The sequence below is a fragment of the Phyllobates terribilis genome, unplaced genomic scaffold, assembly GCF_046119375.1.
Source record: "Phyllobates terribilis strain yellow unplaced genomic scaffold, ASM4611937v1 Scaffold_12__6_contigs__length_324123572, whole genome shotgun sequence".
NCBI lineage: Eukaryota > Metazoa > Chordata > Amphibia > Anura > Dendrobatidae > Phyllobates > Phyllobates terribilis.
The window spans coordinates 62,849,999-62,877,258 of NW_027362772.1; the positions used below are offsets into that span (position 1 = coordinate 62,849,999).

A 27,260-nucleotide genomic window follows, 5' to 3' on the forward strand; every position below is an offset into this window, starting at 1 on the left:
TAATGTATGTAAAGTGCAGTGGAATATGATGGTGCTATATAAGCAAAGAATAATAATAAAATAATAACTTAAAGAGAGAGTTTGGATTTGTGGATCGGAATTTTCCTAATCCATTGTGGATGGGATTTTACCAAATAGGTCCTTTGCGATACATGGGGTGAAATCCCCGGCAAAGTTACATGTAACTATTGCAGATTGTTTGCAAATTAATTTTTCTCTCACTCCGTACAGGTTAAATATTTGTTGAGGTGTCAAAATAATCTAAAGTCAATACTTGTATAAATGACATCCGCAATAGTAATACTTCCATTAACTCTTCAGCTACAGCCGCTATTCCACACGTTGAAGTTCCATACAGTCTGTCATCCTCTATAGACCCCTCCTTGTTGCCAATCTTATAAGAAAGCGCCCCTAGCAGTGTCAGAATTTTTGAGGTCTTTCTTTATGGCTGGTGTAAACCATTTGTGCTTGTATATACTATGTATTTTATTTTTTGTTTTATGGGGTTTCCTGTATATACAGCACAGTTTAAGATAACGAGTGCGGATATTGTGCCGTTGTATTGCTTCATAGAAATGAAGATGACACTTGTCTCCGGAAGAAGGGGGAAGGGGTAATTGATGGAGGGAAGTGACAGCTGATAAGAACTTTCACTTTCTGGCTTCTCATCTACTGAGAATACTGTCATCTGTCACTTTAGATAGGGCTCCATGGCAAGCACATGTTATACCACTACTATGAGAACCGTTCCAAGCCATAAAGGAAGCTATTTTGATAAGAGAAGCAAATTGGGGAATTGTCGTATGTGCAGTTCCTTATTACACAGTGAGAGGTTCATGTCCTCTGCTCCTTAATGAGGTATAAAGGGACCTCCGGGGTCATCGTGTCCAACCCCCTGGTCGATGGAGGATTCACTAAACCATCTCAGACAGATGTCTGTCCAGCCTCTATGAAGACTTCCATTGAAGGAGAACTCGCCACCTCTCGTGGCCGCCTGTTCCACTCATTGATCACTCTCACTGTCAAAAAGTTTTTCTAATATCTAATCTGTATCTTCTCCCTTTCAGGTTCATTCCATTGCTTCTCGTGTTTCCATGTGCAAATGAGAATAAGGATGATCCCTCTACACTGTGACAGCCCTTCAGATATTTGTAGACAGCTATTAAGTCTCCTCTTTTTTGCAAGCTGAACGTTCCCAGATCCTTTAACCGTTCCTCGTAGGACATAGTTTGCAGTCTGCTCACCATCCTGGTAGCTCTTCTCTGAACTTGCTCCTGTTTTTCGATGTCTTTTTTAAAATGTGGCGTCCAGTACTGGACACAGTATTCCAGATGAGGTCTGACCAAGGAGGAGTAGAGGGAGATAATTGCTTCACGTGATCTAGACTCTATGCTTCTCTTAATACATCCCAGAATTGTTTGCCTTTTTTGTTGCTGCATCACACTGTTGAGTCATGTGAACACTGTGATGTATTAGTATATCCAAGTCTCTTTCACACGTGCTGTTGCTTAGTTCTATTTCCCCCCTTTCTGTAGATGTAATTTTTGTTTTTCTTACCAAGATGAAGAATCTTGCATTTCTCCCTGATAAATACCATTCTATTAGTCGCTGCCCATTGTTCAAGCTTCTCTAGTTCCTTCTGAATCCTTTCTCTGTCTTGTTTAGTGTTAGTTATCCCTCCTAGCTTTGCATCGTCTGCAAAATCATCTCAATATCCTCCCTCAAAATTACTGTACCAATGTGCCAAAAAATGCCTGAATCCTGGAATGGCACAGATGTGCATTGGTATTGGTTATGTCTGACAACTTCTTGGAACCAGGAAAGCATTATATTTAGAGCGATATTCTAACAAGGGGTTGTATGTTGCTGTAGTATACTGTAATGTGCTAATTAGTAGGGATCAGATCGTTGGTATTCCTACCGATTAGGCTAGGGTCGCACAATTGTTCTTCTCTCATTCGAGAGCATGGTGGCTCAGTGGATAGCACTGCAGCCTTGCAGCACTGGGGTCCTGGGTTCAAATCCCACCAAGGACAACATCTGCAAGGAGTTTGTATGTTCTCCCTGTGTTTGCATGGGTTTCCTATGGGTTCTCCGGTTTCCTCGCACACTCCAAAGACCTACAGATAGGGAATGTAGATTGTGAGCCCCAATGGGGACAGTGCCGATAATGCCTGTAAATTGTCTAAATTATAAAGCGCTGCGCAATATGTTGGCGCTTTATAAATAAAAATGTATTTAAAAATTATTATTATTCGAGAAAATCAATACAATTATGCTAATCACACTCTAATCAATTGATCATAGTGTAATCCGATTCTCTCAAGTGAGAAGATGGAGAAAATATGTTTCTCCATCTTCTCCATTGTGTAAGTCCATGGAAATCAGTCTGCACTCAGATGTCATTAGAGTGCAGGCCGAAGTTTCCAACACACTCCGAATATCGGATCAAACTTGGACATGCAGCCGGAGAGGAAAAAAAAATTGACATGCACAGCACCATAGTCCGACTGCGATCTGATGTTTTGTCAGATCACTCAGACCGAAAATACAGCCATGTGCACTAGCCTTTAAGTGAAGGTGCCAGTGATGTTGTGTAGGTCCTTGAATGGCCTGAGAGCGGTGGGATGCTTTGATCTCTTGATCAATGGGGGTCTCTGAAGCCAGAATGTCATGATGCATAAAATTGGCACTGACATCTGAAGCATAAATTGACATGCTGAGGATCTTAAACCCACAGCACATTTAGGATATGTGCACATCGCATCTTATAGCTGCTGGCATAGCCGTATAGTTTTTGAAGTAGAAAACGCTTTAGGAAAACACCCGTGGTGTTTTTCCTGAAGCGTCTTCTTTGGTGGCTTTTTGGACATTTTTGCAGTACGTTTGCACAGCAAGTTGGTTTGACATTGTTGTTCATATATTCATTATTTTTATCTTTTATTGCGTGCTTGTCCAGGCAGAATCCACATGAGAAAAGAAACAGTGTGCACCTGTTCGGTGTCCCTGTCGGGGCTTACGTCTGAACCCCCTGCAAAAAGGGGTTTGGACGTATGCACCGACAGGGCTATAGACTATAATGGTGCTGGCAGAGCGAACATGAACTCTGCCGTGCATAATTTTCGAACTTGTACGCCTAGTGGAGGCGGCCACTGGGAAGTAGTAGACTGGGTAGGCGTATACGCCCAAAAATGATGAACGGCAGGGCACACTTTCGCTACGCCAGAACCATTATAGTCTGTGCATATGTCCGAATCCCGTTTTGTGGGGAGTTCGGACAAAAGCCCCTATGGGGCCACCGAATGCGTGCCAGAATGCAATGTGAAATCTCCCTTACCCTGTGGATATTTAATGAAACATCATACAAATGCCTGTTTTCTAGTTTATCGGAGCAAATCAGCCAGTAAAAATCTGCAGCATTGTGCAAACTAATGTCCTGCACAATAATGCAAAGTTATCCCCCATCACCCATTTTGATCACTATGAGGGACCATATTATGCTCAGTAGAACTCTGAAACTTACTGAATATTGTTCTTTTTACGATCAGTGGCTGACTGTATAATGTTTTCCAGGATCCATTGACCTTTGCTGTGCATTTTAATCTCTAGTTGTAGTAATGAGGCGCTCCGCTGTGTAATGTGCCCATCAGCTGTGTCAGAACAATGGCACGCTGTATTACATGGAGCGTATGCTGAGAGGTAGCTGCGGACAATAATGGGCTCAGATGTTGGGCTCCTTCCAGGATGATGTGATCACAGCCCCAACCTCCTAACAGTGGCCGTCTGTGGAGCTCCGGCCAGCTCACCAGCAGCCTACAGAATGGAGGTTTTGTGAGCTGTCTCCTGTGAAACGAGGCTGGGTGTTCCTCTTTCCACCAGCCACTGGGCGGAATGGCAACTTGGCCATCTTAAATTACCTTTTTCCCTTTCCTCTTGAGTCACTGAGAGGTTTTTGTGCTCTTACAGACAGGTTATTCATGGTGGGGGTCAGACCAGAAGGGGCCTGGGACCCTGTAATAACAGTCAGAGGTGCTGGCAGGACTGTGAGTCACTGTGCCCATGTGTGTGGGTACCTGTGTGCCTGTCAGTTTCATACTACCTGGTGCGATATACATCTTTTTCAATGTTTGCATTATAATAATATTCAGCAAGGAATCATTAAAAAAGAATCCGTCAAGCAAACTGATTCACAGTCGCATCTATAGTAAGAGATTTACAAAGGCGAGACATCACAAGCTTTCCTCCACAGCTTCGAAAAGATTAACTGGTTTTATTAAAAAAAAGAAGCTACACTTTTTTAATATACTTAAAAGACATTAGTGGGGAAAATCTCCGAAATTCGATTTGGGTAAATTTGCTTCAAATTAAGACCGCAAGTTTGACTTGTGTCGAATATGTTCGAAACTGCGGCAATTTGCCGAGAAGAAGGGTTTCTAAAAAACTTGATACTTACTGGGATGTGGTGAGGAAAAGAGAGTTTAAAGCTTTTTAATTATATATACTATGTATGTATATATAATATATATATATATAATGGCTGCTAACTGGGAATAAAAAAAAAGTCAGACTATGGAATAAAAATGTGGAGAATCTCGACTTCACAGTTTTCGAGTCTCTAGCAGTTGCCGGTGTGCAAGTATTTATATAATTTGTATATTGCACTTGTCAGCGTGGTTTAATCATTAATGTGGTGGATATATTGGTAGCCAGACATTTGCTTTCAACAATGCTTCACTTCCAAACTCTTCTAAGCGCAGCCAAGAGCGATAATTAATGTCTGTGGGGTTTCCCTGTTTTTCTATTGGCTGTGAATGGTATTGTGATGTCATGGCAAATGGCAGCACCGAGCTGCGGAGCATACATTTCATGTGACAACGAGCCGTCCTTGGGCCTGAGCCTCTGGAGGCTTCTAACTTTCCATCTCTACCACCTGTGATGAGCAGGAGGTCATGCTATTGGCCGGTGGAGGCTCCAGTTTCTCTCAAAGCCTCTATTTTGTATTGGTATATTTGACTTTCTGAAGACACTTAAATCCTCTTGTGTTTACCACCCACACACTATTATAGGAGTTTATTCTCTCGGTCTACCTATCTCTGTTCACACTCTCTTGCCCCTTGGCTTATGTTCTCTCTTGTCCCCCTCACACTGGCTAGCATTCTATTGTCCCCGCTAGATTGCAATCTCTCTTGCCTCCACTTCCTCACACTCTCTCTTAACCCCTTGGCTCATGCTCTATCTCTCTCTCTTGCCCCCACTGGCTCGGGCGCACTTTTTCTTGCCCCCGCTGGCTTGGGCACGCTCTTTTTCTTGCCCCCGCTGGCTTGGGCGCACTCTTTTTCTTTCCCCCGCTGGCTCGGGCACGCTGTTTCTCTTGCCCCCGCTGGCTCGGGTGCTCCTCTCTCTTTTTCTTGCCTCCGCTGGCTCGGGCACGCTTTTTTTCTTGCCCCTGCTGGGTCGGGCGCTCTTTTTCTTGCCCCCGCTGGCTCGTGCGCTCCTCTCTCTCTTTCTTGCCCCAGCTGGCTCGTGCGCTCCTCTTTCTTTTTCTTGCCCCCACTGGCTCGGTTGCGCTCTTTTTCTTGCCCCGCTGGCTCGGGCTCTCCTCTCTCTTTCTTTTGCCCCCACTGGCTCGGGCTCTCCTCTCTCTTTTTCTTGGCCCCGCTGGCTCGGGCAAGCTCTTTTTCTTGCCCCCGCTGACTCAGGCACGCTCTTTTTCTTGCCCCCGCTGGCTCGTGCACGCTCTTTTTCTTGCCCCCGCTGGCTCAGGCAAGCTCTTTTCCTTGCCCCCGCTGGCTCGGGCGCGCTCTTTTTCTTGCCCCCGCTGGCTCGGGCGTGCTCTTTTTCTTGCACCCGCTGGCTCGGGCGCGCTCTTTTTCTTGCCCCCGTTGGCTCGGGCACGCTCTTTTTCTTGCCCCCGCTGGCTCGGGCACGCTCTTTTTCTTGCACCCGCTGGCTCGGGCGCGCTCTTTTTCTTGCCCCCGCTGGCTCGGGCACGCTCTTTTTCTTGCTGTCGCTGGCTCGGGCGCGCTCTTTTTCTTGCCCCCGCCGGCTCTTGCTCTCCTCTCTCTTTCTTTTGCCCCCGCTGGCTCACATAACTCCAAAATAATCTGGAACCACACGCAACAAAAAGCGGAAAACTGAGCGTAACTAATCTCTATTGAACAGTGAAATACTTATTCTACATTACCATTTTATTTGGTCCTTTTATCTGACAATGTAGGACCTCTTTGGTTCTCCATGTTGGATAATGTTTGTCGTCTTTCTGGGCTGTGTGAAGCAGCGCTTTGTTCAGGGTATATACTCATGTTTACATGGGCTACTCTGTGATTGTATATACTGTCTCAGGTGGTCTATATTTGTCTATGGGATAGGTGGTGTTTTGTATGTTGTTCTTAGGCCTTGCTTGCTTGCATATCTATGGCTGTCTGTTCACAGCTGACATATGAAGCTGACAGTGACATGTAATGTTGACGCATAACAGCTTCCGGTCTAGTATACTGCACGTATGAAAATAAACAGCTGGATAAAAAAAAATGAATACCCTCAGTAAATATTTAGACGCTTGCCCTATAGGATCTGTGTGTTGCAGCTACAGTGTAACAGTCATATTTTTGACACACCTATTCATGCAATGGTTTTCCTTGTTCTTATTAGAATGTGAACATTCTAGATTCAGACTGAAGACAGCAAAACCATGAAGGAACACGTATGGAAACGAGGAGTAAAGAAATACGTGTGAAACAAACCAAAATGTGTGTTAAACCTTAAATTTCCCCCATTTACTCTGAGGACCACTTCTCACCCTCTTGGCATTCTCATAAGCAGCTTCATCAGGTTGTCACCTGGAATGGCTTCCAGTGAACAGTTCTGCCTTGTTACGAGTTTATTTGTGGAATCGCCGGCCTTCAGAAAGTGTTTGTGACTATCAGGTGTGGTCTGCAGAGGCAGTGTTGGTACAAAAAGCCCTATTGCACAACTGTTCTGATACAGAATATGGCAAGAACCACTCAACGAAGTAAAAAGAAACAACAGTCCATCGTTACTTTAAGACATGAAGGTCAGACAATCCGGAAAATTTCTAGATCCTTGGAGGTATCCTCAAGTGTAGCCATGAAAACCGTCAAGCGCTGTGATGAAACTGGCTTTCCAGGAAAGGACAACCAAAAATGACCTCTGCTGCAGAGGATAAGTTCATCAGTGTTGCCTGCCTTGAAACCACAAATCGAGAGCAATTCAAATAACAGCCCTCATAAATGATGCACAGACAAGTAGCCGACACATCTCAATATCTACTGTCCAGAGGAGATTGCTCGAAGCGGCCTTTATGGTCGAATTGCTGCCAGAAACCACAAACCAAGAGCACCTCAGATAACAACCCTTGTAATTGATGCACAGACAAGTAGCAGACACCTCTCAGCATCTACTGTCCAGAGGAGACTGCGGTCTTTATGGTCAAATTGCTGCAAAGAAGCCACTACTGAGGTCCATAAACTGAGACTCGTTTGGGCCAAGCAGCACAAAGACTGGACATTAGATGAGAGAAAATCTGTACTGTGGTCTGATGAGTGAAAAATTTTGATTTTTGGTATTAATGACCATGACTTTGTGAGATGCAGAAATGTTGAGAAGATGGTTTCTACATGTGCGGTCCCCACCGTGAAACATGGAGGGGGAGGTTTGGGACCATCCCTGGTGTTGCAACAGGACAGTGACCCAAAACACCTCCAGGCTATGTGACCAAGACAGAGAGGGATGGGGGCTGCATCTGAGAACATGGCCTCCACAATCACCTGACCTCAATCCGATGGAGATGGTTTAGAATGGCAATCTTGAGAACAACTTCAAGACTATTGGAAGTCATCCAAGGTGATGACACGATGAAGCTTCTGGAGAAAACACCAAGGGTGTATAAAGCTATCATCAGACTAAAAAGGGGGAAACTGAGGAATGTAAGGTGTAACACCCATTCTGGTTTGTTTCTAGTGTTTCTTTACTCCTCGTTACCATATTTGTCCCTTTTGTGGTTTTGCCGCCTTCAGTCAGAATTTGCAATGTGCACATTGCAGTAAGAACAAGGTAAACCATCGGCATGAGAAGATACTTTTGGTCGAGTCTGTATCTCAGTCCTAAGCTGAGATATAGGATCATTTCAATTTACAGGCCCAAAGCCTGAGGCTGCAGTACTGAGAGACTCTGATGACTTTTTGTGTCAGGTGCGGTGTCGTCATGGAGACCTTGTTGATCCAAATACATCTCCGTTCTCGCTTCTACACAGATAATCCAGGGCCAGGTGGTGGGACGTAGATCCTGAACTAGATTACATGGATCCACACGAGGTCTCCATAACAACTCACCAGACTGAAAACAGGAGACATGTCGTCATCTCCATGGTGCAACCTGCCAAAAAATACATCCAAGTAAAATTCCTTTAATCTGGAATCTGGGGCCGGATTATTGGACAGGTCCTAAAAAAAATGGTATAAAACTCCCACTGAAAAAATAAAAAAAAAAATTGTAGCGTAAAATCCTTTTTATATGAATTATTATGTGAAGGAAGGAAAAAGCGCATTACACCCAATTATTTATTTTGGTTGTTTAAATTCCTTTAATCTGGAATTTGGGACCGGATAATTGGACAGGTCCTTAAAAAAATATATATATGAACCGCCACTTAAAAAAAAAAAAACAACGTAAAATCTTGCTTTAATGAATTTCTATTTTCTGTGAATGATGAGAAAAACGCACCACACCCAATTTTTTTTTCCAAGTGAAATTCCTTTAATCTGGAATCTAGGACCGGATTATTGGACAGGTCCTAAAAAGTTATATAAAATGCCACTTTAAAAAATAAATAACATAAAATCCTGCTGATGTGAATTTTTATTTTCTGTGAAGGGTGGGAAAAGCGCACCACGCCCAATTATTATTATTTTTTATTTTTTTAAGTGAAATTCCTTTAATCTGGAAACGGATTATTGGACAGGTCCTAAAAAATGATATAAAACTCCAGAAAAAAACTGTAAATGTAACGTAAAAATTTAGTATGAGAGTTCATAATTTCATTGGAGGAATTTCCAAATCTTGTCATACTTGCCCATTTCACGGGAAATTTTAAGAAAATCACCCCCTCTTGTTCAGGCCTCACCATGACTTTTTCTCCTTTCCTGAATGTTCATTTGGACGCTTAACGACATTGCTCTAAAAAAAAACCTGGATATAAATACTGTACTGGATTATTGGATGCCGGACTAAAGGAATTTCATATTTTGTGCGATTTACGATTTTTAACTATTTATATGGAGGTGGAATTTTTGGCTTAAAAACCCTCCAGGACGTTTCGCCTTGAAGTTCAGACGAGTGTTGTGGTTTCCAGTCCCCTTGGTGCCCCCTAGCCCCCTCCTGACATTGCACTTGTGTATGTCTTCTTACCAGGCATTTGAAGTGTGTGAATATCTCTGGAAGTTTGCCAGTCAAGGGTGGGGGCACCAGGAGAGCAGCAGACGGAGGGATCGGGATAAAGTCTGGAGGGGGCTGGGCACATACCTGGGTATTTCAGCCTTATCTGCAGCTGGCCTGCTGCATAGTTGCCATATTTTTAACTTTCAGAAGGAAATTGGTGTGTATAAGTACAGAGTGTGCAAGGACTGTATTTGCACGGTTGTTGGGGATGTGTCTGTGCATGCATAGGGTGTAGCAGCAATTACGTATGGCTTCCATAAGGCATATTTACTATGAAGAGCCTTAAGGAACAAAATAGTTAAAGAACCTTATGTCTCTGATCATATACTTCATTCATATAGAGCTTCCCCTTTAAATTTCGAGGTTTTATTTATTTTTTACATTTTCGGGCCTATAATGTAGGCGCTTATCCCCCGATAAAAATGATATGATTTTTGTAGAGGTCCGATGTGGCAGTCATGAGAAATCTAGCACAGAATTTATATGCAAATCAGCACAGTCAGTGCACTTGATCCGCTTATGACAACCCCCAGTCCACCACCACGCTGATTTGCATATGACTTATACACTAATTTTCTCATGATTGGCACATCGGATCTCTACAAAAAAGGTATCGTTTTTATCAGGAGACAATCGCCTATTCAGTCATTCCACTACTTTCATATTTAAAAACATGCCGACACGTTCCCTTTAATTATTCTCTGTTAGTTGACTGCACTGGTGACCGATTCAAGGTGACAACTCCTAATGGCCGACTTTACAATATCTGTAGCAATGTTGTCACCCAGCTTTCTGCACACTGAAGACTGCAATGTTACCATTTCAATTCTCCTGCTGTGTCAGTATTTTCTGTAGTTTTTCATTCTGTTCATACACTAGGAGGCTCTGGATGAGCGTTAGCATAGCTAAATAAGGTGCTATTTCATATTGCAAATATGGGAGATTGAAATTTGGATTATACCTGATAGATACAGGCACCTATATTGATAATTTGGACCAGTCGCATAAAGCGGTGAATAGAGAGGAGCTTGTACATGCGTATCTGTCTGTTCACTTCTATGGGCATGCTCACAACTCCCATGTAAGTGAATGGAGAGAGACGCGCATGCGCAAACCTGCATCTATCAGACCTAGATCTCTTAGAAATGCCTGGGATGGGAGCACCCGTGTAAATGTGGTTTAATATTCTCTATATTCGGAGTGGTTAGAGGGGGACCCCCAATTCAGGACCCTGTGAGTGAACAGTCTCTACCTGGAGGACACATCAAATCCATGCACTTTTATAGTCAATTCATTGATTTCAATGGGAACTGTGCAATACCTCATTTCACCTGCGGAGGTGCTGCAGAGAAATGAAACGCTTCCTGCTAGTTTCCTCTTGCTACCGATTAGCCTAGATCTAAAACAGACAACCCCTTAAATATATCTACATTTATACCTAGCCCATGGCATTCCGAATAGAATGGAAATCAGAATCGAAACCTCCATTCTTTACACTGCAGGCAGATATACTATAATTTCTCATTGTAAATGGTCTTTTAGTTACATTTATTTCATTGATCATTTGTCAGGTGAAATATATTGATGTTTTCAGTAGTGTAAAGATTCCAGTGATTGTGCCACGCCGCAGTCTAGGGCTCCTCGCCGCGTGTTTATTTTGGTACTATGGGTTTTACAATGTTTTTCCTTCAGTGTATAAGTCAGTTTAATTAAGTTTTCCGACAGCCAAGGAGGCGTTTTTATTATTTTTAGAGCTTGCCCAGACTACAAGATCTTTCTATGAGCTAACCTAGGTGGTGCCAGCGAAGCACAAGAAGGGATAGCGTTGGCACCACAGAGGGAATTGCGCTCGCTGAATGTAAGAGAGACAGGGATTAAACTGCACATTCCAGCTCTACCCCCCTCCAGTTGGGCAGCAGCTGGTATTCTGAGGGAGGAGGGTGTGGGTGATGCTGACAGTAGTGACAGTGCTGGTCGATGCCACCTTTGCTGAGTGCTGGGTGACCATAATGGAGTGGGGGGAGTGTGGGCATTATCTCCTGCATACCTGGGATTCCTCTCTCCACCTCCTGACAGGCGGCCATCCCCGCTGCACATTCTGCTCGCTCATCCTTTTTTTTTTTAAATTCTCGCTCGTCCGGTATCACCCCCACATGCAAAAATTAAAAAAAATTGCACCAATTGCAAATTTGCACCATCGCCTCTGAAAAGTCGAGCTAACCAAGAAATCAGTGAGCTCGTTATGACGGTCACATTAGAGAGTTTGCAATTTTTCTTTCTGACTTTTTCTGAGCTGATTTATGAGCACCGACCACATCAAAGTTGAATTGAATTGACTGGTGCATTCGCAGAGCGACTCCAGGGGGCATGCATTGGTACAAGTGCAAGTTTGTAGTGAAGACAGTGCTGTAAATCAAGTTAAAGGGGAATGGCGCAGATTACTTGAAGTGTACAGTGAAGGTGCAACATCAAAAAATGTAGCACAGTCTAATTGGCTTGTAGCATTATACAGTATGTTGATAATTCTGCTGCACCGTGCCCCTGCTCCCGCCGTGCCCCTGCTCCCGCCATGCCCTGCTCCACCGTGTATGCTTTGGTTTGGGGATTGAGGATGAAATATAATGGTCCATTGACAATGTTTAATGAATCTTCCTTTGATCTTTGCAGGTGACTTATGCTTTCTGGTTCCCCCCGTCCAACAGACCATTAAAATGGATCAAGAGGATGGGGTGAGTGTTCTCGAAATTGTGTCTTTCAGGCCACGCCAAGGAAGACTGCTGTATAAATGTAGCAATGGTGTCCCCTTTGTTCGTCCCACGATTCCCCTTTTGTGTCCCACAGTTAACATTACCCCATGTGTCACCCCTTTTGTAATAATCTCCATTGTGCCTAGAAAAGTCGTAATTCCCCTCTGTGCCTCTACAAAGTATTAATGCCTCCTTACAATACCAATTCTCCACTTATGCCCCCCCCCACATGCTCGCATCCAAAAATACTAAAACCTTATACTCTCTTAACTCAGTTTCTCGATGCCGGTGACAGCCTGTATCCTAATCCTAAGGTGCTGCTCCACCATGGTGGCTTCACTATATCTGCATCCCCGGGGGTGCGGATACAGTTGAATATGATGTTTTTTTTTGCAGATCTGCAGCGCCAGCCCAAAAATTTAGGACTTGTTTCTGGATGCCCAGTGGTAGTTGTACCACAAAGAAGAAGGCCTTCTGTACCAGTGCCCCTAACCTATACTAGGCATTTTTCATACCCCCGACAGTGACCTTCACAGTCTGGGTATGAACTGCGATATCCGCACCGGCCATGTTTTTTTTTTGGCAAGCACTCAACTGTCTTTTGTATGCCTATGAGGCTGATGAGTTCAGGTCAGGAGTCCCACGTCCGGTCAGGAGTCCCACGTCCGGTCAGGAGTCCCACGTCCGGTCAGGAGTCCCACGGCCATTCTGGACTAGGACCCTGAATGTCGGACTTGTGAGCCCAGCCTTAGTCCTTCACTGCTGTCTAGTGTGACCGAAGCCAGTGGAATGTAACCATCTCTGCCTGTGCCAGTCATTGCAATTGACACTGGAGAAGACAATTTGGGCTAAAAGGTTCACATATGTGTTGGGTATTTTGGAGGCCTCCAAGCCACACATGGTTCCTGGCCACCCATGCCTAAGGTCTGGAGAAAGTGTCCTCTTCCAGAGTACTGTGCCACCGAAGGGCTCGTATTTGAGGATCGCATGTTCTACTCAAGCATGTATCTGCACGCGTTAAAATTCCAGGCTTTGAGAGTCTTTATCTTGAAGGGTTGAAGCACTTCTGTTCCTCCTCGTTCTCCAGTTGCCAGACGAGCAGCATGGCGTTGTGTCTTAGTATAATGGGTGCACTTCTGAAGAACTCGATAGAATGGGGAGTTTCCTGGCCGGGTGTTCTGCTTCCTGCGCGTCGTCTGATAACATGACCGTGCGTTATACTAAGAATATATGCAAATTATCTTCCTCCCAGTTCTATATCTCGCTGGCGCAACCTATTGGAGGTGACCACCATGTATATCAATGTTCAACTCTTTAACACGCCGTGCAATATGACTTTGGCTATTAGTCCAACACCCTTCTATGGGAAACTGGCCCCAGGTTTGGCTAGTTGAGTGAGATACCCTTACATTTGCACTTTTACAGGCATTTTGCTTTAGAATGAGTTAACTGAGGATCCATCAGTGAGCACTTTGTAATGGGATCTGTCGATATCCAGAACAGCACTCTGCTGATTTATGGCCACAGTTGAGTTGCACTTTGATGTGGTCATAAATTGGACTGGAGAAGCTCACTCACACCCAGTTACATATCTCATCAGAACGCGCTCACTGATGGATTCTATGTAGTAATTTTTGGACAAAATAAGTAAAAACTGTCAGATATAGAGACAAGATCATAAAAAAGTGGTGTGTTACCGGGTCTCCGGACGTAGCTGTAGAAGGAATGGGGCAACCTCTACAGGACATTTTGCTCTCTTTCATAGTCCACGACAGTCTTGAATTTTTGAAATTTCCTTCTCCGAGGGTTAATATAACCGTGTCAGCCGTGATTCTTGGTGTCTTCATCTTCTGGTCATAATTTACATATTTATGCTTTGTAGGGTTTCAATTCCATGGGGGCCATGTCTATCATCGGGGCAGAGGATGAGGACTTTGAGAATGACATTGAACCAGTAAGTGTTGGGCGAGAAGATTTTAACTATTTCCTCCATGCTGCCTTCTTCATCCAAATCGTGTGGCAACTTTCTACTTCTGTCATTTACTTCAGTCTGTACCAGTAATTCCATCACATAATCTGGCTGTAGACCGGTAGGGGTATTCCCCTCTCGGGGGGTTATGCCATAGAAGGGGTCAGACCTCTAGGACGACCTCCAATCTGAAGAACTTTAGCATTTCACCTGTACAGCGGAAAACCTGACCTCCTGCTATACAGGGAACTGCCCCGCAGGGTGTAGACCGCAGCACTTCAGATCTAGGGATCTTAGTCGGTCCCAAATTCTGCTGTCTCTGTTCTTTTACTCCTGATCTTATTCTCTTGTCTCTGCTCCTCTCCTCCCCATCTTATTATCCTGTCTCTGCTCTTCTCCTCCCATCTTATTCTCCTGTCTCTGCTCTTCTCCTCCCATCTTATTCTCCTGTCTCTGCTCTTTACCTCTCGTCTAATTCTCCTGTCTCTGCTCTTTACCTCCCATCTTATTCTCCTGTCTCTGCTCTTCTCCTCCCATCTTATTCTCCTGTCTCTGCTCTTCTCCTCCCATCTTATTCTCCTGTCTCTGCTCTTCACCTCCCATCTTATAGTCCTGTCTCTGCTCTTTACCTCCCATCTTATACTCCTGTCTCTGCTCTTTACCTCCCATCTTATTCTCCTGTCTCTGCTCTTTACCTCCCATCTTATTCTCCTGTCTCTGCTCTTTACCTCCCATCTCCGTCTCCTCTCTCTGCTCTTTACCTCCCATCTTATTCTCCTCTCTCTGCTCTTTACCTCCCATCTTATTCTCCTGTCTCTGCTCTTTACCTCCCATCTTATTCTCCTATCTCTGCTCTTTACCTCCCATCTTGTTCTCCTGTCTCTGCTCTTTACCTCCCATCTTATTCTCCTGTCTCTGCTCTTTACCTCCCATCTTATTCTCCTGTCTCTGCTCTTTACCTCCCATCTCCGTCTCCTCTCTCTGCTCTTTACCTCCCATCTTATTCTCCTCTCTCTGCTCTTTACCTCCCATCTTATTCTCCTGTCTCTGCTCTTTACCTCCCATCTTATTCTCCTATCTCTGCTCTTTACCTCCCATCTTATTGTCCTGTCTCTGCTTTTTTCCTCCCATCTTATTCTCCTGTCTCTGCTCTTTACCTCCCATCTTATTCTCCTGTCTCTGCTCTTTACCTCCCATCTTATTCTCCTGTCCCCGCTCTTTACCTCCCATCTTATTCTCCTGTCTCTGCTCTTTACCTCCCATTTTATTCTCCTGTCTCTGCTCTTTACCTCCCATCTTATTCTCCTGTCTCTGCTCTTTACCTCCCATCTCCTTCTCCTCTCTCTGCTCTTTACCTCCCATCTTATTCTCCTGTCTCTGCTCTTTACCTCCCATCTTATTCTCCTGTCTCTGCTCTTTACCTCCCATCTTATTCTCCTATCTCTGCTCTTTACCTCCCATCTTATTCTCCTGTCTCTGCTCTTTACCTCCCATCTTATTCTCCTGTCTCTGCTCTTCTCCTCCCATCTTATTCTCCTGTCTCTGCTTTTCTCCTCCCATCTTATTCTCCTGTCTCTGCTCTTCTCCTCCCATCTTATTCTCCTGTCTCTGCTCTTCTCCTCCCATCTTATTCTCCTGTCTCTGCTCTTCTCCTCCCATCTTATTCTCCTGTCTCTGCTCTTCAGCTCCCATCTTATTCTCCTGTCTCTGCTCTTCACCTCCCATCTTATTTTCCTGTCTCTGCTCTTGTCCTCCCATCTTATTCTCCTGTCTCTGCTCTTTACCTCCCATCTTATTCTCCTGTCTCTGCTCTTTACCTCCCATCTTATTCTCCTGTCTCTGCTCTTTACCTCCCATCTTATTCTCCTGTCTCTGCTCTTTACCTCCCATCTTATTCTCCTGTCTCTGCTCTTTACCTCCCATCTTATTCTCCTGTCTCTGCTCTTTACCTCCCATCTTATTCTCCTGTCTCTGCTCTTTACCTCCCATCTTATTCTCCTATCTCTGCTCTTCACCTCCCATCTTATTTTCCTGTCTCTGCTCTTGTCCTCCCATCTTATTCTCCTGTCTCTGCTCTTTACCTCCCATCTTATTCTCCTGTCTCTGCTCTTTACCTCCCATCTTATTCTCCTGTCTCTGCTCTTTACCTCCCATCTTATTCTCCTGTCTCTGCTCTTTACCTCCCATCTTATTCTCCTGTCTCTGCTCTTTACCTCCCATCTTATTCTCCTGTCTCTGCTCTTTACCTCCCATCTTATTCTCCTGTGTCTGCTCTTTACCTCCCATCTTATTCTCCTGTCTCTGCTCTTTACCTCCCATCTTATTCTCCTGTCTCTGCTCTTTACCTCCCATCTTATTCTCCTGTCTCTGCTCTTTACCTCCCATGTTATTCTCCTGTCTCTGCTCCTTTCCTCCCCATCTTTTTCTCCTCTCTGCTCTTTACCTCCCATCTTATTCTCCTGTCTCTGCTCTTCTCCTCCCATCTTATTCTCCTGTCTCTGCTCTTCTCCTCCCCATCTTTTTCTCCTCTCTCTGCTGTTTACCTCCCATCTTATTCTCCTCTCTCTGCTCTTCACCTCCCATCTTATTCTTCTGTCTCTGCTCTTCTCCTCTCATCTTATTCTCCTGTCTCTGCTCATTTCCTCCCCATCTTATTCTCATCTCTCTGCTCTTTACCTCCCATCTTATTCTCCTGTCTCTGCTCTTCACCTCCCATCTTATTCTCCTGTCTCTGCTCTTCACCTCCCATCTTATTCTCCTGTCTCTGCTCTTCTCCTCCCATCTTTTTCCTCAGACTGTCTCTGCTCCTTTTTGCTCTCTGCACGCTTTTTCAACCCATGCGCCATCTATACCCTGCACTTCTCCATCCCGTCCACCCTTCACCCCACCATCTTTTGCACCTCTCCTCGCCATCACGTTCTCCTTCCTTTCTCACCTCTGTGCTCTCCATAGTCTTTGTTCTTCCATTAACCTTTTCCCCTGTTTTTCTCGCCAGAATGTGGATGACCAGCAGAGTTATTTCCAGAGTATTGAGCTCGTAAAGGATCACCCCGCTTATATTATGGTCTTCCTGCACCACGTCGTGCTTCAGTTTGATCCCAGCCCTCTGGTAAGCTGTAGACACTTGCCCAACTCGCCCAAACCTCGTCTTCTGGCTCCACCATGTGCCGTCATCAACTTCGTTTTATAGCATTGTTGATATCGGTCCATATTTATGCTGAAAGGATCTTCTTGTAAAATAGTCAGAGCCGCGCAGTTACGGGGGCGTCTTCTCTGCTGGATGTTGTCTATAATGGTTGTGCTTTTTATTCTCTCCCTTTCCTCCATGCTGGTCTCAGATGCTCATCTCGGTTATTACAGGTGTGTCCCATCCCTATTTCCCATGTTCTTTATACTCTGGGTTTAACTCCTTAATGTCAGATACTCTTACAACCCTTCCAGTTTTTGCCGAGTCCTACTTTTTGTGTACGACCTCCATAGACTTGTATGGACACTAACTCTTGCTGTAATGTAATGCACCCTCTCTTGGATCGGGGGGTCCCAAAAAAGAGGAGACCACCTAGAAGGTTTGGAGTCTACAAAAGCTCTCAGAAAGTAGCAGATCAGGAAGGTTTTTTTTCTCCGTGACGCCAAGTTTCGACACCGATACCCACTCCGCCAGGCTTATATTTTAGACAGCGCGGTGCACACTGCATGTATGGAGCTGGATCAGGAGCTGAGCCCGCACTATACAGCAAGGGTGTAGACTGTATTATACAGCCGGCATCTGAGTGTAGCTCCGATCACAGCAGTTTAACCTCTTAGATACTTTCAATGCCGCGGTCATGTTTAAAAGTGGTAACTATCATTTGTTTATTTTTTTTCATAAATCAATTGTATACATAAAAATAAGAAACTTTATAATATATCTTATCAAAGAAATTTGCTTTTTTAGCCTCCTGGATTAATCTCTCTCTGTAAATTCTGTATTTAGTAGTAAAGTCTGTCTTCAATGAACACAGATTTTTCCCATTACTGAGATAGGAGATAACAATCGGTGCTCATAAGGTTCTATTGAGGTTCAAAAGGCAGAGACAGACATTCTGCTGCAAGTTCTCCTAAAACGACAGTTACAGTTTGAAATGTAACTGCCGTTTCAGGAGAACTTGCAGCAGAATGTCAAATACAATCATCAGAACTGTTATTTTTTTGGTCACTTCTTCCAAAATGGAATAAAAAAAAGATCAGGAAGTCGTACAGACCCCAAAATGGTACCTATAAAACTTACCGCTTGTTCCGCAAAAACATGATATAACTCTATGGACCGAAAAAAAAAAAAAAGTTGTAGATCTCTAAGGGCAAGAAGGAAAAATTGAAAGTGAAGAAGGGCCCACCGTAACTCTGCCGTCTCGGCTCCTTTACGTTCTGGCATTTTTTCCCCACTTTCAAGGGGTCTAGAGAATTGGGCCATGTAAAAAGGAGGCGTGAATTTTTTCGTAGTGCTTTTTAGGGTGATTTTTCTCCTGAAAAGCCATCACTAGGAGCATGCATTACTGTGACTGCTGAAATAAAAATAATACTGATAATGGTTAGAAACCACACTTGACAATGCTCTATATTTAGAATTGAGACACATTTAAATAAGTCGCAATACCTGATCCAGCCACAGACAAAAGTGGTGCTGTTTCTCAGAAACAATTATCTAATGTCATTAATAGCACGCCTAAAAAGTGTTTTCTGAAATTCTTGACCTTGCCAGCAGGTGGCAGCAGATTCTTGCTTCATGGGTGAATATTCCATTCATTTCTCTCACCTTTTTTTTTTGTTTTTTTTTTTCATTTGCAGCTCTGCTTTTTGCACGTGGAGATTTTAAGGAGCCTTTCAGCCAAAGAGGGAAAGAAATCCTTTACAGATTTCTACAACACATTCCTGATGAAGGGTGCAGTGAGTATCCGATTTAATAGTTAGCGTTGGTCTGTTTGGAGCCATCTTGGAAAAAAAAAATTCTCATATTGTGCCTGCTATTGTACATTAGGGAACTGAGATCATTTGATTGTTGGAGGTCCAACGTCAGGAAACTCACGGTTTATGACAAAGGGTTCGCAGCGCTCCACATCATTTTCTGATCCAAAGATCCACATCCTCTGCATCCACATTAAATGATAAAATTCCAGCTCCTTGTAGCTGCCACTAGGGGGAGCTCATTGCTGATTTATTGCAGCATACAGTAAGCTCCAAAGCTCCCTCTTGTGGTGGCTGCAGGAAGCATTTAGGAGGGCACACATGTCGCCTGCACTGTGCAGTGATCGTCGCCTGCAAGTGTCGAGCTGCCAATGCAGAGCGCAGCAGTGGTGATGAATTAGTCATCAGCTACTGCGCAGCAACCAATGACAAACTCACCTCCACTTCTGATCTCGCTCTGCATATGCAGGATAATAGAAGATTAGCAGACGATTAGCATGTAATGAATTGTAGGATTAGGGCTATGTGTTAACATTAGGGTTAGGTTTAGGGCTGATGTTAGGTTTAGGGTTATGCTTAAGGATTCATCTAGGGTTAGTTTGGTGCTCATGCAGAGCGCAGCAGCCGATGACAAACTCATCTCCACTGCTGCGCTCTGCATAAGCAGCGATAATAGAAGATTAGCTTATAATTAATTGTTTTTCTAACCCTGACTAGGGTTAGGTTTACAGCTAAGGGTTAGATTTAGGACTAGGGTTAGGTTTAGGGCTAGTGTTGAATTTAGAGCCATTGTTAGGTTCAGGCTTAGGTTTAGGGCCAGGGTTAGGTTTAGGGCTAGGGTTAGATTTAGAGCTAGGGTTAGGTTTAGTGTTAGATTTAGGACTAGGTTAGATTTAGGCTTTGGTTTAGGCTCAGGTTTAGGGTTAGGACTAGGGTTAGATTTAAAGCTACAGTTAGGTTTAGGGCTAGGGTTATGTTTAGGGCTAGTGTTAAATTTAGGGCCATTGTTAGGTTCAGGGTTAGGTTTAGGGCTAGGGTTAGATTTAGAGCTAGGGTTAGGTTTAGTGTTAGATTTAGGGCTAGGTTAGATTTAGGCGTAGGGTTAGTTTTAGGGCTAGGGTTAGGTTTAGGTTTAGGGCTAGGCTTACAGAATGGGCTAGGGTTAGGCTTAGTGCTAAAGTTAGGTTTAGAGATTAGCCTAAGGTTGGCCTTGGGGATAGGGCTAGGGATAGAGCTAGGACAATCAATACTGGACTGGTGTAAGGAACTCTTGGACTGCCATGGGTCACAGGTTAGCGGTCACTTTGCTCTGACAATCCACACTATACCACAGCCAGAATATTATGACTTAATTTTATCTATTTAGGGGGATTTAGAGCTCTGACAAACGGAGCCCCTATACTGTCCCGTAAAGGAGTTTTGCAAGTGAGAGTTTTCGATACCCTGCTCGTAGGTGGACATTGCCTTTAATGAATAAATCACCAGAAGTGATGTAACTTTCTGGGGTAATTCCTGGCAGCTCTGCCACCGCTGTGTAGGGGGTGACAGGCATATTTTAAGTGTGATTTTTGGACCGTACCACTGGTAATAATTGGAGTCCTTGTACAAACATCAGCCCGAGGGCAAATCTTTCGCTGCATTGTTCACCAGTGACTCAAACATTCCTGAGCGTCTGCAGCTCTCCGCAGAACATGGATTGCTGGAAACTCTTCCACCCGCTGACGTTGCTTCTGTTTTCTTCCTTTGTAGGTTTTGCGCGTCCCAATTCCAAGTAACGTGTCCTTTGAACTGGGTGAGTTCTTACTGCGGACCTCTATAGAGTGCGGTGTACGGGATATATTGCCCCCTATGGCCGGAGCTTCCCGGGATAATTTCAAGATGGAAACCTCGATCGGGGTGACCACGTATATGGCGGTGTAGTGTTCACCGTGTGTCGCCCTGCTTTCCAGGATGCTGACATTTATGTCTAGTCTGGACGGTTCTGTACAAATCTCCCTCCTGTCCTAAAACTTTGCGATGATGTATTTGTGCAGGTAAACTACACTGCTCAAAAAAATGGCTAGCACACAGGCTCGCACACAGGGTCGCACACAGGCTCGCACACAGGCTCGCACACAGGCTCGCACACGGGCTCGCACACGGGCTCGCACACGGGCTCGCACACGGGCTCGCACACGGGCTCGCACACGGGCTCGCACACGGGCTCGCACGCAGGGTCGCACGCAGGGTCGCACACAGGGTCGCACACAGGGTCGCACACAGGATCGCACACGGGCTCGCACACGGGCTCGCACACAGGGTAGCACACAGGGTAGCACACAGGCTCACACACAAGAACGCACACAAGAACGCACACAGGAACGCACACAGGAACGCACACGGGCTCGCACACGGGGTCGCACACAGGGTCGCACACGGGATTGCACACAGGGTCGCACATGGGGTCGCACACGGGGTCGCACACAGGGTCGCACACAGGGTAGCACACAGGATCGCACACAGGGTAGCACACAGAATCGCACACAGGCTTGCACACGGGATCACACGCAGGCTCGCACACAGGATCGTACATGGGCTCTTATATAGGCTCGCACACGGGGTAGCACACAGGCTCGCACACAGGCTCGCACACAGGATCGCACACGGGCTCGCACACAGGATCGCACACGGGCTCGCACACGGGGTAGCACACAGGGTAGCACACGGGCTCGCACACGGGATCGCACGCAGGGTCGCACGCAGGGTCGCACACAGGGTCGCACACAGGGTCGCACACAGGGTAGCACACAGGATCGCACACGGGCTCGCACACAGGATCGTACACAGGGTAGCACACAGGCTCACACACAGGCTCACACACAGGATCGCACATAAGAACGCACACAGGAACGCACACAGGTTCGCACACAGGCTCGCACACAGGATCGCACACAGGATCGCACACAGGGTAGCACACAGAATCGATCACAGGCTCGCACACGGGCTCGCACACAGGATCGCACACAAGAACGCACACAAGAACGCACACGGGCTCGCACACAGGGTAGCACACAGGCTCGCACACAGGGTAGCACACAGGCTCACACACAGGTTCGCACACAGGGTAGTACACAGGATCGCACACAGGGTAGCACATTGGATATACACATTGTATCGCATGTATGTTCTCCCCGTGTTTGTGTGGGTTTCCTCTGGGTTCTCCATTTATCTCCCAGTCTCCAAAGACATAGTAATAGGGAATCTAGATTGTGAGCCCCAATGGGGACAGTGATGATGTCTGTAACGTGCTGTGTAATTAATGGCACCATTACAAATAAGTTAGCTGTAATGTGCACAAAAACCCAGTTAAATTATCTTGTAGTGTCCCCACTGGTCATATGAGGTATCACACAATTCCCAGTGATACCATGTCATGTCGGTCAGGATTAGTCCTTTTTGCAGTTGCTCTCCATACTGGATAATGGATGATAATAGATCCTGACGAGTGTGTGTGGGGGGGGGGGTCATTATAGCAATTTGTTATGAAGATCCTAAACCAATTCTGGGTGGAGTTGCCCTTTAATAGTGCAGTAATCTGTATTTTCTTTTTTGGGCCAGGCCTAATTTTCCTTTATGGTCAGCGCTCTTTGATCATGTTATATGGCTCACTGCATCTTGCTGAAGTTGCTTTTTAACTTTTTTTATAACTTTTTCAAAGTTTTTTTTTTTCTGTTGCTAGTAATTCAGCAGCAGAAGCCCCCGGGTTTCTGCGGTGAGAACACTCTTGTGTGTAATTTGTTTTGGTGCACAAAGGCAAATCACTTCCTGAGGAGATGCCGTGAAGCTGATAAACGCCGCACTGGTTTTCCTGTCTCCTCCCCCAGTAGAGTTGGCAAAAATTTTCTGTGCAGGGATACCGCCATCTTCTGGCCACATGGGGTACTGCAGTTTGCAAAGTGCCACATTAATTCTAGTGGGAATGCAAAAGGTTTATTTCATAGCAGCCTCAGAGGACTTTACTCATTAAGTTCTTATTTAAATACCTTTTTTTTCGTTTTCATTTAGTAGTTAATTTAACATGTCCATGCTTGCAAACTTACAGTTTACCAATAGAGGGCGCTCTATTAGGCTGCATGCATACAGTTTTTCAATGAGTTTTTGGGGCGAAAATCTTCAGATCTCAGAAACTTTCAGTTTCCACTCCGAAAACTCAGCAAAAAAAAGCAGGGGAGCAGAGCTGTGTGTCATTGCAAACATCGCTCTGCATCTATTTAAGGCATCGGGGAATGACACATAGCTCTGCTCCCCCTCCTGCACTTGTAATCACAGTAGCTGCTAACAGTGAGATCTCAGTGTGACCTGATTAAACACATCAGTCTGACCAGATCATACATAAAACAGCCAAATCTGACCTTTTCTTAGGGGTGTTTTTTTTTACCCCTGTATGATGCTACCTGCTTATGATTGAGCAACATCATACAGGAGAAAAAGTAACCTCCCACCAGAAAAGAATCTCTGCTAACGCCCCTTTGGATTTAGTGGAAATTGTCAAATACAATTTTCAGAGGTGAGAAATAAATAAAACGTTTTGCTCAGATCTTCAGCCCTTTTATCATGATCTGCCCAGTTTTGTAAAAAGTGGTGAATGGTCGTCTTTAAGACAGGGGAGAAAATCCCATATATGTATCGGCTTTGCTCAGGATATAGTTCTGTAAGGTGGAAATTAGATTAGATGTCATGTTTCCTACCACAGATCGCACACGGGTAGACCTCATCCAAGATGACACGCTGAAGAAATATATAACCGAGATCCAGAGTTACCAGATCTCAGAGATCTGCAGACAGCTGGAAGATTTCAGGTAAGATTTTGAAGGCTCCTGTGGGAATTTTTGCACCTTCATCCAGAAGAGCATTTGTGTGCTGTTCTGAATCATTAAGATTTCCCTTCACTGGAATTAAAGGGCCAATGCCGACCCCTGATAACGAGCTCATAGCATTATTCTCCTCCACCATCTGTACAGCGGCACAATGCAGTCAGGGGGTAATGTCCGCCTAGAATTTCCAAACCCAAACTCCTCCATCAGATGCAGATAGAGAAGTGTGATCTGTCACTGCACATAACACGTCTCCTCCAGAGTCCAGTGGTGGCGGCTTTACACCACTCCATCCGATGCTTGGCATTGTGCTTGGTGATGTAAGGCTGCATGAAGCTCCCGGCGGGGGCGCAGTGTTTGTGCTGATATTAATACCAGAGGAGGTCGGGATTCTACAGTTATGGAGTCAGCAGAGCATAGGTGACTTTTCTGCCCTCTGCTCCTCAGCACTCGGCCCCCCGCTCTGTAACGTTACGGGGTCTTCACTTCGTGGCTGAGTTGCTGCGGTTTCCATCCTCTTCTCAATAATATCACTCACAGGTGATAGAGGAAGAAATGTTATGGACGGACTTGTTACCCCGGTGGCTCCTGTTACAGGACCCCGCTGGTATCAGTGGGCTGCACCACCGGCCAATCTGTCACATGTTCGTAAAGGCAGACGGCATGGCTGGGGACCGAAGGTTATACACCGGGGTGGACGCAGGCCCAGAGGTTATACACAAGGGGCGAGGAGCTGGATGTTATATACCTGAGGCGGAGGAGGGTGGGACGGGGTTGCCGGAGGTAATACACTCGGGGAGGGGGGGGCAGGAGGTTATACGCTCGGGAAGGGGGGCCGGAGGTTATAGACTCGGGAAGGGGGGCCGGAGGTTATACACCACGGGGCCCGGAGGTTATACACTTGGGAGGTGGGGAGGGCTTAGGAGGTTATAGACTCGGGAAGGGGGGCCGGAGGTTATACACCAGGGGGCCCGGAGGTTATACACTTGGGAGGTGGGGAGGGCTTAGGAGGTTATAGACTCGGGAAGGGGGGCCGGAGGTTATACACTTGGGAGGTGGGGAGGGCTTAGGAGGTTATAGACTCGGGAAGGGGGGCCGGAGGTTATACACCAGGGGGCCCGGAGGTTATACACTTGGGAGGTGGGGAGGGCTTAGGAGGTTATAGACTCGGGAAGGGGGGCCGGAGGTTATACACCAGGGGGCCCGGAGGTTATACACTTGGGAGGTGGGGAGGGCTTAGGAGGTTATAGACTCGGGAAGGGGGGCCGGAGGTTATACACTTGGGAGGTGGGGAGGGCTTAGGAGGTTATAGACTCGGGAAGGGGGGCCGGAGGTTATACACCAGGGGGCCCGGAGGTTATACACTTGGGAGGTGGGGAGGGCTTAGGAGGTTATAGACTCGGGAAGGGGGGCCGGAGGTTATACACCAGGGGGCCCGGAGGTTATACACTTGGGAGGTGGGGAGGGCTTAGGAGGTTATAGACTCGGGAAGGGGAGCAGGAGGTTATAGACTTGGGAAGGGGGGCCGGAGGTTATACACCAGGGGGCCCGGAGGTTATACACTTGGGTGTGGGGGGGGGGATTATACAAAGGAGGGAGATGGGACTAAATGAAGAACCTGAATTCAGTGATAAGACGTGTCTGTATAACGTAGAGAGACATATTAGACAGATTGCAATGCTTTGATGTTGTAGAGATGTCTCTTTCTGCATCTCTGATTTCTTACTGTGTGCTGTGACCGTCTCTTCCCGCGCTCCGTGCTCTCGTCTCTGATATTTCCTCTGCATTCTTTCTATAGGACCAAACGGGTACTTGGTATGACTCCTGGAGAGCTGGAGCTCCGTGAGCTGGAGTCTTACAGGACCAATGACAGATATATACTGCAGTCCAAAGAAAAACAGCTGGCGGAGCGTCTGCTGGGGAAGCTGGACGATATGCAGTGAGTATTACATGCGGGCACCGCGGAGGGCCGGGGGGCTGTAGATGAACCCACTTTTGAGTGATGAAAACATTCCATAGACAAACTCTTTATAGAAAGCTTTACCCACACGCTCTATTCTACAAAACTGGTAATAGTGACTGACAGACGATCATTATAGGATATATTCCTCACAATTTTGTGCCACAGAACAGAAGACCCTTCTGGCCACTTGGTGCATTACAGGTTCCCGCTTTTGCCGCAATGTCTGCCGCCCAAACATGCCACTGTCTCCACTTTATGGTATACCTGAGTGCTGCTAACAGCAGTGCCTATTGCTCAACCATGCACCTTAATATAGTGCCTGTCCTGCCCCTGTTTCTTGCTGTAGTGCCTGTCCTGCCCCGTTACTTGCTGTAGTGCCTGTCCTGCCCCCTGTTACTTGCTGTAGTGCCTTTCCTGCCCCCTGTTACTTGCTGTGGTGCCTGTCCGGCCCCCTGTTACTTGCTGTAGTGCCTGTCCGGCCCCCTGTTACTTGCTGTAGTGCCTGTCCGGCCCCCTGTTACTTGCTGTAGTGCCTGTCCGGCCCCCTGTTACTTGCTGTAGTGCCTGTCCAGCCCCCTGTTACTTGCTGTAGTGCCTGTCCTGCCCCGTTACTTGCTGTAGTGCCTGTCCTGCCCCCTGTCCTGCCCCCTGTTACTTGCTGTAGTGCCTGTCCTGCCCCCTGTTACTTGCTGTAGTGCCTGTCCGGCCCCCTGTTACTTGCTGTAGTGCCTGTCCGGCCCCCTGTTACTTGCTGTAGTGCCTGTCCGGCCCCCTGTTACTTGCTGTAGTGCCTGTCTGGCCCCTTGTTACTTGCTGTAGTGCCTGTCCTGCCCCTGTTACTTGTTGTAGTTCCTATCCTGCCCCCTGTTACTTGCTGTAGTGCCTGTCCGGCCCCCTGTTACTTGCTATAGTGCCTGTCCGGCCCCGTTACTTGCTGTAGTGCCTGTCCGGCCCCCTGTTACTTGCTGTAGTGCCTGTCCGGCCCCGTTACTTGCTGTAGAGCCTGTCCGGCCCCCTGTTACTTGCTGTAGTGCCTGTCCGGCCCCCTGTTACTTGCTGTAGTGCCTGTCCGGCCCCCTGTTACTTTCTGTAGTGCCTGTCCGGCCCCCTGTTACTTGCTGTGGTGCCTGTCCGGCCCCCTGTTACTTGCTGTAGTGCCTGTCCGGCCCCCTGTTACTTGCTGTGGTGCCTGTCCGGCCCCCTGTTACTTGCTGTAGTGCCTGTCCGGCCCCCTGTTACTTGCTGTAGTGCCTGTCCGGCCCCCTGTTACTTGCTGTAGTGCCTGTCCGGCCCCCTGTTACTTGCTGTAGTGCCTGTCCGGCCCCCTGTTA

The 27,260-nt window shown here is 46.2% G+C and overlaps 1 protein-coding gene across 8 annotated transcripts in view; it reads left to right on the forward strand.

Moving 5' to 3' along the window:
• ARHGEF1 (Rho guanine nucleotide exchange factor 1) overlaps nt 1-27,260 on the forward strand; it is a 73,034-nt gene that overhangs the window by 16,591 nt on the left and 29,183 nt on the right. For all 8 annotated transcript variants that reach the window (XM_073655843.1, XM_073655842.1, XM_073655848.1 and 5 more), the window contains 7 exons: nt 12,124-12,185; nt 14,086-14,157; nt 17,168-17,281; nt 18,997-19,095; nt 20,863-20,905; nt 23,846-23,951; nt 25,765-25,905. In XM_073655843.1, the coding sequence (XP_073511944.1) occupies nt 12,124-12,185; nt 14,086-14,157; nt 17,168-17,281; nt 18,997-19,095; nt 20,863-20,905; nt 23,846-23,951; nt 25,765-25,905 (637 nt within the window). The remainder of the gene's footprint in view (nt 1-12,123; nt 12,186-14,085; nt 14,158-17,167; nt 17,282-18,996; nt 19,096-20,862; nt 20,906-23,845; nt 23,952-25,764; nt 25,906-27,260) is intronic.